General features: G+C 40.0%; 1 protein-coding gene across 1 annotated transcript; it reads left to right on the forward strand.

The window, feature by feature from the left end:
- Window positions 1-1,062: 1,062 nt before the first annotated feature.
- On the forward strand, window positions 1,063-13,238 carry gad1a (glutamate decarboxylase 1a). Its single transcript, XM_029633510.2, is given in 17 exon segments — window positions 1,063-1,225; window positions 2,955-3,017; window positions 5,396-5,536; window positions 6,254-6,348; window positions 6,350-6,497; window positions 6,668-6,758; window positions 9,286-9,398; window positions 9,549-9,664; window positions 9,925-10,004; window positions 10,091-10,145; window positions 10,655-10,771; window positions 10,938-11,002; window positions 11,104-11,182; window positions 11,376-11,525; window positions 11,697-11,804; window positions 12,172-12,261; window positions 12,379-13,238. Coding segments are annotated over 17 exon segments (1,761 nt in total). The 5' UTR covers window positions 1,063-1,149; the 3' UTR covers window positions 12,553-13,238.
- Window positions 13,239-15,361: the final 2,123 nt, after the last annotated feature.

A 15,361-nucleotide genomic window follows, 5' to 3' on the forward strand; every position in this document is an offset into this window, starting at 1 on the left:
AGCTGGATAAGTATGCTTTGTTCATTAAAGCTTTATGATAAATTGACGTTTGAGAGGCTCAAACAGGTGTTTTAACATCGTTCATAAACGATTTGTACGATAGACACAGAGAACAATACAGGCTATGTATAGCATTTGTTTGCTGATATTAAAGTTATTGATTGATAAAATTGTGGTATCATTCAACTACAGTTCTTTGAGCTTTGACGGAGGGTTTTTCATTGCATGGGCATGCTTTTCCCTTGAAGTGACATTGACCTGGATAAGGGTCATCACTATTTACAAATCATCCTCTTAATTGAGGAGTCACTATCCTGTTTGTCAATCAATTGTGTAAACGTCGCATATTTTCTGTCATGATTATAAAATGAATACGTCATTTATCTGAGGTTTGACAGTTCACCTAATTTGCCTATGTGATAAATCACCAAATTAGCTGTTAATGGCATAGTTGATCATTTATCAAGGCTAATTCAGTATTTTCACTTTCAATACATAATGTTTTAGGGTTAAACTATTTGTTGCTCAACTCCCCGGGTTACCTTCCTATCATCAAAGGCAGATACATATATAACTCTCTGAAAACAAAGAAATGCACTTGCAGTAAATGCCTCATTATCCACATTGACAGCAGAGATCAGGTTGTGGAACGGATTGGCGAGGATTAATGAGCATCATTGTCGATGATGATTTGATAAAGCCTAATGAAATGTATTGTATTTATAGCCAATAAGTTATTTCGCCTTTTTTGACTCTCATATCTGTCGCCTATGGATTCAGGAAAAAATAATGTGCACTGCAGCCTCAGCCAACCTGTTAATTGATGTTTGAGAATAATTGTAGGCTACTCCGGCTGCCAGACGATGTCGTAGACATGTATGTCGTGTCCTGTCTCCTTGCTTATTCGTAGTTGTAGATATTTCTGTCCGCGTTTGAATGAGGGATCGATCTTAAAATATCATATTCATACATTTAAAATAGCCTAGATAGGCATGTCATTATTTATATATTTTAAGGCTCAGAGACAGCTATTCTTTCTACTCTCCTTGCAGTGAATGTGACTTTTCATCTTGAATAAAATAAGAAAGGTTTCCCAGAAAGTGACAGCGAGCTTTGGAGTGAGGACATTTGTACTGTATCTTAGGAGTGATGGCGGCGTCTGCACCTTCCTCGTCTGGCAACGAACCGGATCCCAACTCGACAAATTTACGACCACCAGGCTCAAGTAGGTCCATCACAGATAAAACGCTATTTCACTTGTGCTATTTACTTTGTGGGCAATGCCATTAATCATTTCCATGGAGGAAAAAAAACTGTACCATTCTAAATGCCTCCCACGCAACAAATCACCGCATCATTGCATGCGCAGCAGACCTCCCGGCATCTGCTTGATAGACGGATCTTGCTGTCAAAATCGGTTGATGTCCTCTAAAAACATGAACTGAAGCAATTAGAAAATACTAATGGCTAGTCTAGTACCATCCTGTCGGTATTGATAAATGCAAAAATCCCAAAATAATTTAACATAATCTTCCCCAAAAATATACAGCCTTCTTGAATTATTATTCTGCTGTTATAAGCCTATTATTATTATTATTATTATTATTATTATTATTGCCTTCCATAAAGAGACTATAGGCTATAGGCTATATTTGTCAGTGTATTTATTCCGTCGTGGTTGAATAAAAAGTGAGAGTGAATGTAATGCTAATTTATTATGTGCAAAGTGGCGTTAATTGTAGCCACACTAAATTGGCCCTAATGGCATGTGTTCAAGCACCTTATTGTACCTTCAGCTAAGGGGGGATGTAGAGATGTAAGCGGCCAACAGCGCTGCCTCAATACTTTTTATTATCCAAGAGCTATTGAAGACAAACATAACTAACCTATAGCCTCGGCTACATTCCAATTAGTTGTCCAAGCACATTAATATTTTGATGCAAAGCTCGTCATAAATGTCCTATTTTTCCTCACATACAACCATAAAGCTCTGATTTGATATAGACTACACTCCAATGTAAATTATGCATTTGCAAAGGTAAAAGATTAAACCACGAAATTGTATTTGACGTCAGATCAGAGTTAAATGTTGAAAAACTGCACCTCCGTTTTTCTCAACAGAAAAGGGATTCAGTCAGTCCTGAATTTGCTTGCAAAACTGTGCTTGCTTTGGGCTTGATGGTGTGCCAAAGCCATGAGACTGTTGTCGTGCCAGTATTAGGCTACAACTATTAATGTGCAACTTCAATTGTGTCTGTATCTCTTTTGACATCAATACATAATACGCGAAAATCCGAATTTTGTTCGTGGATCTCAAGCTTATTCCACCCATAATTGGCATAATTATTTGGCATTATACACGTCTTATTTCATATATTTCTGTTGCCTTTGCATTTGTCTTCATGGGTGTAACATTGGCGTAGATTTGGTCCAGATATATGTAATTTGTGTGTGGAGCTGTCTGTCCCTTCCACTGGCCGCTTTTCCAGGGTCAATTTCAACAGAATTCTTCAATTCCTAGACCCCCCCTCCTCACACACAGACACACAACAACTCCCCACCTCCCCAATTTAATCCATGGAAGCCCTTGATAGCGACGTAATACTCAGCCCTTTTTGTCACTGGCCAATGTCTGGTGATGCATGTCTGATCTTTTCAGCATCTTCTCACCCAATTAGTTCCTTTCCACAGTCAGAAATGGCTAAATCGTGGAATGTTCAGCTGAAATGCCACGTTATAGGCCTATGGCCATAGTGGTATCATTGGGATAGAGCAGATTAATTAAAACACACACACAGATACATGTTAATTGATAGTCGTATGCATTGTTTTATCCAACATGCTTCAATATTTTCCCATCCATCACTTTGAGTTTGGGAGTATTTTTGCAGAAATAATATACACTTGAGGCCTAATGTAAGGGCCTTCTCAATAGTTTTCCAAAATTATTTTAGGCTATGACGCTTGGTGTGGAGTTGCTCACGGATGTTCTAGAAAATTGGGAATGAAGATATGTGGTAAGTTTACTATTTTCATGTCATTTATTTTCGTGGACCTCATAATACATGTTAATGTAGGCTTTTGTTCTTAAGTGTCTTTTAGAATGCAATTAGTCCTACGTCAAATAATTAACAGAAGAAATATCATAGCCTACATTATGTAACCTATGTTTCATATTTTATGTGTTTCTCAACGTCGAGCAAGCAGACCATTCTGATATGTGATGAATAGGCTATTAGCCATACTGTTTTGGGCTAATACACAAAGACTGTGAAGCCTGGGCGGCTGTGATGACCTTCTGCCCCGTTCTTCTTTCTCTGGTCGCATGAGTGGCTTTTCATGCAGAAATAATCAAAATGGCCATATTGATTATTACCACTGAATTTATAGTAACCAAACCTGTTTTTTAATCAATATTAAAATCAGTTTGAAAAACAGCAGAGACTAGTTATTGGTCCAAAAATAACTATAGGTCTACGTTGGCACTTCCCAAAATGGAATATGAGCTCTCTTTATTCTTGGATATGTTTTCAATGTGTGTGTTTTCTTACCTTGCTTTAAAAAATATAGAATTCTTAATCAAATCGTACTATTGCGCCCTCTTATGGCCTACCTGGAAAAACATATACGTTTGCCAATGCTTAATGACCTTGGAATAAACAAATAGCCGGCTAAATTATACAACCCCCTTTTCATTATTTTTAGGTAATTTCTGAAACATGAACATGTACAGTTGATTTTACTACATTCATTGTAGTTATCCACAAGTAAAATAGCCTATCTTTGTATTTGCTGAGCCAAATCTTAATATCTTATTATACGCACCTGCCTTTGTCTTTTTCTCAAAATATATCGGTAGCCTCTGAGCGGGTGTCATTTATTAAAGAGCTATATTTGGTGGAATGATTGGAATCGGTCCTTATCATGATGCGAGTCCATCAGAAGAGAAAAGATTACTCTCATCGCGATAGTCATCTTTTCTGCTCCAGGGAACTCAAATCGCAATTCGTCAAGGTTCTGTTTTGCAGAGATAGTAGGACTACTGTCTGTCTACTCCACTATACGCACCGATTAAGTGGAAGCAAAATGCATTAGCCCTATCTGATATGGCCAAGCGTTGAGTCTATTGTTATTGAGCCATCAGGGCCAATCAAGGACCAACAGTATAGGCCTATGTTCATTTTACCAGGCAAGTCAGTTAAGAAGAAATTAGTATTTAACATGACGGCCCTATGGGCCTCCCATTCACGGCCGGATATGATACAGCCTAGATTCGAACCAGGGTGTATGTAGTGATGCCTCTGCACTGAGATGCAGTGCCTTAGACCTCTGAGCCACTTGGGAGCCCAAGGCAAAGGATAAATCAAGTTTGATATTTCAATGCGATATTTATGCCATTTTTACGTTTTGGTTTGATCTGATTCACTATATAGGCCTATAGGCCCGTTTTCCACTTTTCATCTCTGTTTATTAAGTGCAATGATATTGGTTTAAAAACAACATCAAATGCTTGACCTAGTGAAATATTGGATTTATGCTTATTCGGGGTATAATCTAACATATCCTTTCTGAATGTGAAATAATACAATTATCTACAATTAGTCTATATTGAAAACGAAATAAAAATAAATGAACAGTAAAAATACTTTCAACTATCATCTCCTGATACACTTTTATGTGGTTTTATTTATTACTCTAAAAGGGTGTGGGATATGGCATATCGTTTCACATCTTGTAGGCCTAGCTAGTTTATCTGAAATATTGCGTTGTTGATTGTAAAATAAGATCATAAATAAGATCACATTGCAGGACTTTGTATTACTAATAATCTTAGCATAACATTTGGAATAGGTGTTCTTTTTTTCGAAGGCCAACCTAGAAATACATTTTTGAAAAAGAAAAAAAAACGGTATAGGTTAATAAATAAGATTTGAGTTAATGTGGTGTCCTCCACAAGTCTATGAGCAGATAGCCTATAAAATGTCCCATATATCATCACAGCCCAGTCCAACTATTAGGTCTGACTTCAGGCTTTAATGACATCGGTTCACTTCATTGTGTGCTCTTCCCTGCTTACTGAAGTGGAATCTGTCGGAGGGAATTAATACGAATTTACAGCTACACGAAATGACGGCTATTTGTTTTTGCTTGACTGGCTTTTGGTGCTGCTGTCACTGGGCTCAACCTCCCACTGACTCTTCCTCCCATAAAAAGGCTTCCCTGGACAGGATGGGAATTTTCTTAAAACCAACCCACACCACGTCATTGTCAGCTCAATCAGTGAGAGACATTTAGGCATGTGTTTTGTGTAAAAAGGGTGTCATCAAAATGTTTGGGATTGGGAGTGATGATAGTAATCACTCATTGCAATCCTCTGCCCCTTGCAACAATTTAGGATTTTTGCAGAAGAACAACAACCTCGAGGAGAAGATTAGTTCCTTCAAGGAAAGATCGTCTAAGGACCTGCTGGATAACAGCGACAGGGATTCCCGTTTCAGACGCACCGAGACGGACTTTTCCAATCTATTTGCTAGAGGTAGATGTCCGGATTATTTTCATTATGGGAAACGTAGGCCTATGAATAAAAATAATGTAGGGAACTTGTTGATGTTCGCTTTGTTCAGTTGTTTTACATGGAACATGAGTCAATTTAAAGTCTTAAATGTTGTTACTGATGCAATGATTAGCCTGATTTGATCTGGTTTGAAAATACCAAATCTTTATAATCAGTCTAAATCTCTGGGATTTCTTTCAATTTAGTCATGTTTGATGTTAAAAGGTCTTTTTTAAATTTATTTTTTTATTTTTAAAAACTTTTTGTGGAAAATAAGAAAACCCTAAATCATTAGGTTGTTAGTAATTTAAATTGAATTGATTGCTATGCCTATTTTAAATCAATATTCACCATTTGGTTTACCATAATGACGGGCTAGATCAAGTTGTAATAGCTGTAAAATAGCATAGGCTACTCAGGGATACTCACTGGAGAAATACCAAAAAGGCTCATTCGTTTGATGCTGGAAATGACATTCTAATTTATATAATTTATACCAGCTTTAGAGAGGAAAACCAAAGAAATAGTTTACAAGATGTGAAGTAGAATGAAGTCATGACACATTCTACAGAAGATTGTGAAAGTAAGCTCTTAAAAACATCCTCAAGTGAGGTAGGATGCAAACAAAAGTGATGGATACAGTTTTTGAAAATGTGAAAAACACAAATACTGTTGACATGCTTCAATTTCTCACCCTAGATTTATTACCAGCTAAAAATGGAGAGGAGCCAACTATGCAGTTTTTGTTGGAGGTGGTGGATATCCTCACAAACTACGTCCGGAAGACCATTCGACAGATCCACCAAGGTCCTGGACTTCCACCACCCCCACCAGCTGCTGGAAGGCATGGAGGGCTTCAACCTGGAGCTATCTGACCAACCTGAATCTCTGGAGCAGATCCTGGTGGACTGTAGGGATACCCTGAAATATGGAGTGAGAACAGGTGAGGACAGAGGAGACAGAGGCATAAAGCACGGCTAACCCCCCAGCACAATCAATATCTCTCTCATTTGTCTACAATGTGGTTTAATGATTACAGATGATCCCATAGTTGAATGATGAAGCTTTCATGAGAAATGTATTAAAAGACAAATGGTGTTGTCTCCCTCCCAGGTCACCCCAGGTTTTTCAATCAGCTATCTACTGGCTTAGACATCATTGGCTTGTCAGGAGAATGGCTCACCTCCACTGCAAACACTAACATGTGAGTGGTCTTTATCTCCCCACAGTTATTACACATTTGTTATGATACATTTATACGTGTTTATTAGTGAAAGTCACAGGAACTTTACAATTTTGGAGATATGTGTATAGTATTAAAGTAGTCCTGTCGATTTTGTAAACAATGTGCCTAAACAAAGGATCTTAGTAAGAGTTGCGTAACATAGTTTTCGTTTTAGGCTGGGGATTGTGATAAGAGGTTGAAGGATCTAATTAGGCAGAGAGTGGATTTCGTTTGCTTTAAGGTATGTCTGGCGTTGAAGAAAAATGGCAATTCCTACCATTTCAAATGGCCTCTGAAGATTTCGTTTGAAGATGAAGATCAGTGGAAGTGACATATTTAGGGCCTTTCATAAGCTTCTAAGTGAAAGATCCCAAGGATGCTCTTACAGACTGCCTTTTAAGCAAGCAAAAAGGGAGAGTTGTGTGTGTTCACTATCTGTTTGCTTTATTGTTGTTGACCGACACTGTGGCTGTAGTCAGATAATACAGCCCTGCAGGCAAACTAAATTGCATATTGATTAGCATTCAAAGTTATATTGGGTGGTTGTTTTATGGAATGCTCTTTGCCTCAGAGATTTTATGGAATGCTCTTTGCCACAACAGAATGAGATATGCCCCTGAGATCTTCTGCGCAAATGTGAACAATAGACAATTGTGATTCAATATTGCTTTTCCTGTGGCAAAGGAAATCTGTAAGAGACAGCATGGCGATACACCAGGTGCCCAGGGACTTGTCCAGGAGAAACGTTGATGCTTCGTTGGCCATGGACTGTTGTTGGCCAGTACACACAGATTACCAGCTGAGGCTGCCAAGTCAGTTAAGGCACTGGTCAGAGTGTATCAGCTGCTGTAAAAGGCTGATCTTGTCTATGATGTCAGCCTGGGAACCCATCACAGCATTGTAAAATCATCATTACAACAACAAAAAACACACGATATGAAAAATATTGTGTTGTGTACATTGATAAAACATTGCATTTCTGAGTGGTAATAACCAGAGTAATCTGTGTGGTCATGGTCAATTTCCATACATTTTTTATGGGCCTAAACACAGCACAGAAATACAAGCTCACCACCAAGGCTTGTCTTCTTCATGTCAGTGATTCAATCATTCATTTTACCTGACCCCTGAATTCATTAAAGGGCCAAAACATGGCCTGGCTGACTTGACCTTCTATGTATTGTAATCCTCAAAGGATGTATCCCTCTTTGCTCCCAGTGTTTTGAAGAGTGTTTAGTTGGTCCAGCTCATGGGATTGATATGGTGCTGAAGATCTCCTGGTGAGAGTGTTGCCACCCTGTGTATGCTATATAGCAACACTACTGTAGATGAGTTGAATCAGAGGGTTGGCTCTGACTGCATCCATATTTGTTATTTGCATGAGCTAATTACTCCATCATCATTAATTACCCCTGACATGTATTGATTCCCACTACTAGGTTGACAATCACGTCCCAGGGTTATCATCAGGATTACTCTACATAAGTGAGCGAGTGCAAATTCATTTGGGACAATAGCTCCGGACTCATTTGAAACATTTCTGCTGGATATGATGAGCCAGAGAACAAAACAAAATAAGTGCTGTGTGTATGGCACAGTGTGATACACTGCATTGCCCCACTAATGCATTGACTCATTGCATGAATAGACAGGCAGTGTAATGAGAAGAGCATTGGGCAGGACATAGTGACGATAGATGAGTTAGATGGGTATCCATTTCATTCTACATTGATCTTGCACTACCCTGGAGGAAGTTTCTAATGATATGGAAACAATCCTTTATGTTGTAATTGTGATTGCATTGAATAAACATGATCGCAATGATATAATTCCTATTCTAAAGGAGAAACGGCCATTCTTCCATCATTACTCTCTGTGAGACGGGCCATGAGGGTAATATACTGTTTTAATTCAAAACACATTGAAAACAAGCTCCGTGGAAGCTGGCCTCAAGACTAACCTCAGACGCAAAGGCAATGACGCTCTCATTGTGCTGCCTCACGTTTCTAGCCTCTTCTTCTTGCTAACTCAGAGACAGGCGCTCCCTCTTGGTGGAATATTCTTAATGGACTTCAGACTATGTGACATTGATGTTCTTTCTCATTCCACTGCAACAAATGGTATCCGTAATACAACGTAACAGAGCTATCACTGAATCGCGACGGCGTTGAAAGTAGTAAGCGTGTTCCATTCTTTTCTCTGGCTTCAACGTGGCATTGCTCAATATACACATTAAGAAACATATGTAATAATAATTCAACAAAACAACACCATTTAAATCTATTTTGCACAAAAGAATAGAAAAAATAAGCTACAATTATTGGCCTTTATCACAATGGTGATGTATGGTGATGCCTTATCCTGGGATTTTGCCACCTGCCTTCATTGATTCTGTTGTTGACAATGTAGATATGAGAAACCCATGACAATATGAGAGTTCAAGGCCAGTGATAGAATGGATTTCTATTGGTAGTGGGTAACTGGAGACAGGTGCTCTGTATTTCAGGTTCACCTATGAGATTGCCCCAGTCTTCGTGCTCATGGAACAGCTGACGCTGAAGAAGATGAGGGAGATCATTGGCTGGCCTGATGGAGAGGGCGATGGGATCTTCTCACCAGGTGAGTGCGAAGCCAATTCTGATGAACAGTTATGAATTCAGCCATGCCTTGAGAATTTGAGGTGGGAATAAACCTACCGTTACAGATGAAGATTCCTTACACAAGCCTTCAGATAATCGAATGCAGTTTAGTGAAAGATTGTCTGTGCAGGTGGAGCGATATCCAACATGTACAGTGTGATGATCGCCCGCTACAAGTTCTTCCCTGAAGTCAAGACCAAAGGCATGACTGCTGCCCCCAGACTGGTGCTCTTCACCTCCGAGCATGTAAGTCTCATCCAACATTCATTTCCACAGCAGAACAGGTCTCCAGTCTCAGAAGCAGTATTGTATTACCAAGACAACGTCTTATTGGTATTTATTGCCACTGCTTGATTGACCCTGTCTATTCTGTATAAAGGGTTCGTGGCATGCCTGATTCAAAGCAACACAACAAATACAACCATTGGACAGTACATCAGCTGACTATATACCAGAGCTCAGCTGATAGGTTCGTAGTCTAATGTCATGCTCATGTGTTTTGTCAGAGCCACTACTCTATAAAGAAAGCCAGTGCTGCTCTGGGCTTTGGAACAGAAAACCTGATCCTGTTGAGCACAGATGAGAGGTTTGTGGAGCCATGTCCAATTTACTGCACTGAATGAAACAACCCAGTGAGAACACCCCTTTGACGTGTCTTGTTTGCTTCACTAGAGGGAGAGTCATTCCCGCTGATTTGGAAGCCAAGGTCATCGATGCCAAGGCGAGGGTGAGTTTTCAAACTGTCAGCCAATCAACTTCAAACTGTGGATTCGTATCCCCCGAAGACATGAAATACCTTCCGTTTGTTTCTGCACAATGATGCGATGCACTGACACAGAATTCAAATGAGAACAGCTGCCTAATATGAATCTAGTCATCTGAATGCTCCGGTCGTCAGGTAATCTTTCATGTTTACAAAATAAAAAACAGATCTACTTTCATTTTAGGGTTAGTACTTATGCCTCCTTAAGTATTACCTTACGCACTGCCACTAGCTCCAAAGCACAGTCTCCTGAAGCTAGTTCCGTTACAGGAGAGAGGTGATAGCAGGCTGTCTGCAATGGACGTGCAGTTCTGGGGTTACAAAGGCTTGCACAACAGAAATAGTCCAATGTCATTTAAATCTGCTCTAACCTGTTCATAGTATGTCAAAGATTACAGAAACAGAATGCAACCATTTCAATTCACTCCAATAACACAAGGCTCCATATTCATTCTCATGGTGTATGCTTGCAGGGTTGTGTCCCAATGTTCGTGAATGCTACAGCTGGTTCCACAGTGTATGGAGCATTCGATCCCATCCACGAGATTGCAGACATCTGCGAGAAATACAACATGTGGTTACATGTGGATGTAAGTGCGTCTTCCTACTATGGATACAGTAAGGTTGTGGTGACATCGATCATTTCAGGGTTAAGTGCAACACATTTCAATGGTCGGCTGAGCTTTAGTTTGAACATATAAGCCACCTGCCGTGTCCAATCCTTATCCTCAAAAGCAAACTGTTATCTTTGTTCAGGGTGCGTGGGGAGGAGGCCTACTGATGTCCAGGAAGCACAGGCACAAGCTGTGTGGCGTAGAGAGGTAGGCTACAGCCCCGAGAAGATATCCTATTTTAAACCAATCACACACACTCATTGATGGGGACCGTGGCATGCCTTACAGTCCGCGTTACATGTTTGCAGGGCCAACTCGGTCACCTGGAACCCTCACAAGATGATGGGTGTGCCACTGCAGTGTTCTGCCATTCTGGTCAGAGAGAGGGTAAGAGCAATACGGATAGATGGGTCATCATCCCTTATGGTGTGAATGCCACGAAACCACACTTAAAGTTAAGTCGGAGGTCACAGAGAGTTGGCTACTATTCTTATGAGCATAGCCCACTTTGAAGGCACCGTTGAACATGACGTCTCTGCCTTTCGTCCGTGTCCGTTAACCACACCATTGATCTTTGCAGGGAGTTTTATCAGGCTGCAACTCCATGTGCGCTGGCTACCTCTTCCAACCAGACAAACAGTACGATGTATCGTACGACACGGGGGACAAGGCCATCCAGTGTGGACGACATGTAGATATCTTCAAATTCTGGCTCATGTGGAAAGCGAAGGTAATGTGCACATATCTGTCCAAGCTCTTATTGCAATACTTAGTCAGGCTTTAAAGCGTTAGCATGGAACAGGGATTGATCTCGGATGCTGATCTTGGCTCATGGAACAGAAAAAGGGTAGTTCTTGATATGAATGATCTTTCTATGTTTTGTGTATTTCCACTCCAACAGGGAACAATAGGGTTTGAACAGCACATCGACAAGTGTTTGGACCTCTCGCATTATCTCTACACTAAAATAAAGGGTCGCGAGGGCTATCAGATGGTGTTCGATGGAGAGGTGAGATTTTTCTCCCTTCATTTTCTACTTGGTTCTGTTCCCAAAAACAGCAATATCTTCTAATGGATTACCCTAATAAAGCGTCAGAGGAATTACATATCTGATTAATATGAACTCATTAACTGAGATGCCCAATAGTATTCTGAGCAACACAATGTAGTGAGGCAGGCCAACTCTCCTCGTTGTCTGCCTATAGAGGTGGTGCTAGGCTTTAGAATCCCCAGTTGAACTCCTTGTGGATTTATGAACTTGCCTTGCAAGAGCCTCATATCTCAATTTGGTCTCTTAGTGAGGTTGGCTACTTCTTCTTTAGACACTCCATTGAGTAAAGACACAGACAAACAATGTTGCTGTTTTCTTTCCACAGCCCCAGCACACAAATGTCTGCTTCTGGTACCTTCCGCCAGGCATTCGTGACATGCCCGATGGTCAGGAGAAGAGGGAGAAGTTGCATAAGGTAAGGAGTAAAGGACTCGTCAGCTTCGGCCCATGAAGACTATATTCTGTATTCAGATGAGACAGCACTGACCTACTGTACATTTCTCTGAATTGTGAATCCTTGCCTCTAAACCAGGTGGCCCCCAAGATCAAGGCATTGATGATGGAGTCTGGAACTACCATGGTGGGCTACCAGCCTCAGGGAGACAAGGTCAACTTTTTCCGAATGGTCATCTCCAATCCTGCCGCCACCAGGTCAGATATCGACTTCTTGACCGATGAGATTGAGAGACTGGGGCAGGACTTGTAATGGCCACACCCATTAGGAGGATGTTGCCCTTTGACCTTTCATTCTCAGCTTTGTCATGTCCAGCTCTAAAAAGACCCTGAGCTACACTGAGCTTCATATTCCTGTTGTCTCTTGACCAATCATGTAGGACTTTGAATCTTCAGCTGCTTATAGGTCTTTTTAGACCACAGGTAACCTTCAGAATAATAAATGTGGGTCTCATATGTTTCCTGTCTGTTCTGTCTTTTAGCAGTGACTATGCCATTGTTAGATTTAACTATTGTACAGTATAGCCTATGTAAGAGAATACATATTCACATACTGAGTGACCTTGAGCAACCTTTTCAGTAGAGACAGAGGACAATGCAAGGCACCTCATGGCATAGATATGTGCAGTATTGTAATATACAGTACTAGTCTAAAGTTTGGAGACACCTACTCATTCCAGGAGTTCTTTATTATTACGATTTTCTATGTTGTAGAATAGTAGTGAAGACATCAAAAGTATGAAATAATACATATGGAATCATGTAGAAACCAAAAAAGTGTTGAGATTCTTCAAAGTAGCCACCCTTTGCCTTGATGACAGCTTTGCACACTCTTGGCATTCTCTCAACCAGCTTCATGAGGAATGCTTTTCCAACAGTCTTGAAGGAGTTCCCACATATGCTGAGCACTTGTTGGCTGCTTTTCCTTCACTCTGCGGTCCAACTCATCCCATACCATCTCAATTGGGTTGAGGTTGGGTGATTGTGGAGGCCAGGTCATCTGATGTAGCACTCCATCACTCTCCTTCTTGGTCAAATAGCTCTTACACAGCCTGGAGGTGTGTTGGGTCATTGTCCTGTTGAAAACAAATGATTGTCCCACTATGCGCAAACCAGATGGGATGGTGTATCGCTATAAAATGCTGTGGTAGCCATGCTGGTTAAGTGTGCCTTGAATTCTAAATAAATCACAGACAGTGTCACCAGCAAAGCACCCCCAGACCATCACACCTCCTCCTCCATGCTTCACGGTGGGAACCACACATGCGGAGATCATCCATTCACCTACTCTGCGTCTCACAAAGAACCAAAAATCTCAAATTTGGACTCATCAGACCAAAGGACAGATTTCAGATTTTAGGCCTTCAATGTCCATTGCTCGTGTTTCTTGGCCCAAGCAAGTCTCTTTTTCTTATTGGTGTCCTTTAGTAGTGGTTTCCTTGCAGCAATTCGACCATGAAGGCCTGATTCATGCAGTCTCCTCTAAACAGTTAATGTTGAGATGTGTCTGTTACTTGAACTCTGCATTTTTTTGGGCTGCAATCTGAGGTGCAGTTAACTCTAATGAACTTATCCTCCGCAGCAGAGGTCTCCTTTCCTGTGCAGATCCTCATGAGAGACAGTTTCATCATAGAGCTTGATGGTTTTTGTGACTGCACTTGAAGAAATTTTCAAAGTTCTTGACATTTTCCGTACTGACTGACCGTCATGTCTTAAAGTAATGATGGCCTGTTGTTTCTCTTTGCTTATTTGAGCTGTTCTTGCCATAATATGGACTTGGTCTTTTACCAAGTAAGGCTATCTTCTGTATACCACCCCTACCTTGTCACAACACAACTGATTTGCTCAAACGCATTAAGGAAAGAAATTCCACAAATTAACTTTTAACAAGGTACACCTGATAATTGAAATGCATTCCAGTTGACTACCTCATGAAGCTGGTTGAGAGAATGCAAAGAGTGTGCAAAGCTGTCATCAAGGCAAAGGGTGGCTATTTTGAAGAATCTCAAATATAAAATATATTTTGATTTGTTTAACACTTTTTCTGGTTACTACATGATTACATATGTGTTATTTCATCGTTTTGATGTCTTTACTATTATTCTACAATTTAGAAAATGGTAAAAATACATTTTCTTAAAAAGAAGAAAAACCCTTGAATGAGTAGCTGCGTCCAAACTTTTGAATGGTACTGTATATATATTATAATGTACTGAATATTGGTGCTGTGTGTTGTCCATGTAGTTATTAAGCCAGGGGCACTGTATGCAACACCACATTGTATCTGGTTTTCCCCTTTCATATTAAGTAGAGGGAATATAACACAGTCATTGTAACAGGTACTGTATTCTATTGCTGCGTTTTTAGAGCTAATGAATTTTGTGGAGATTGTGTATAGTGTTGTTACATTGCTTTTGTGGCAAATATATGTCCTAGTTTTTCAGTAACACATGTTCCAATGATTATACAAACCACTAAATAATAGTATTTAATAGATTAATCACTTGATTTATATTGTTATCTATTCCATTTGTAATGTGTCCTTACTTGTATTTTGAAACGCTACTGTGTTTTGTATAAGCATATTAAAAGGTATTTTAGTGTATTTGTGAACCAAAGAAGGGTATACTTACAAATATATATAAATAAGTCCCTTAATATAACCAATAGATGGATTAAGATATTTATATAAGAATATGTAAGTCAGTCACCCTTAACCTTAGTGCAATCTGTGTTGTGTAACTGTGATATGTCATTGTGAATCACATTGACTGAATGTTATAGTGTCACATGACTAGCTGTGGGAGGGAAGCTGAGCTCTGGCGGCAAATGTGCTGTTTCTTTAGGGCTCTATTCAATCTGTATCGCTGAAGCGGTACAGATTGCGCGATAGAAATTGAAAGGTCATTTCCCGTTGAGCCGACATATGTAGAGTTTGCTGTGAATACAGTCTCCACTGTAATGCGGAAACATTGCCTTTAAATTGAAATCACGCTGTAATGCTGCACTTCCACGATACGGATTCAATAAAGCCCTTATTTAGTGGGAAGCACAGTGATAAA

The sequence above is a fragment of the Oncorhynchus nerka genome, linkage group LG3, assembly GCF_034236695.1.
Source record: "Oncorhynchus nerka isolate Pitt River linkage group LG3, Oner_Uvic_2.0, whole genome shotgun sequence".
NCBI lineage: Eukaryota > Metazoa > Chordata > Actinopteri > Salmoniformes > Salmonidae > Oncorhynchus > Oncorhynchus nerka.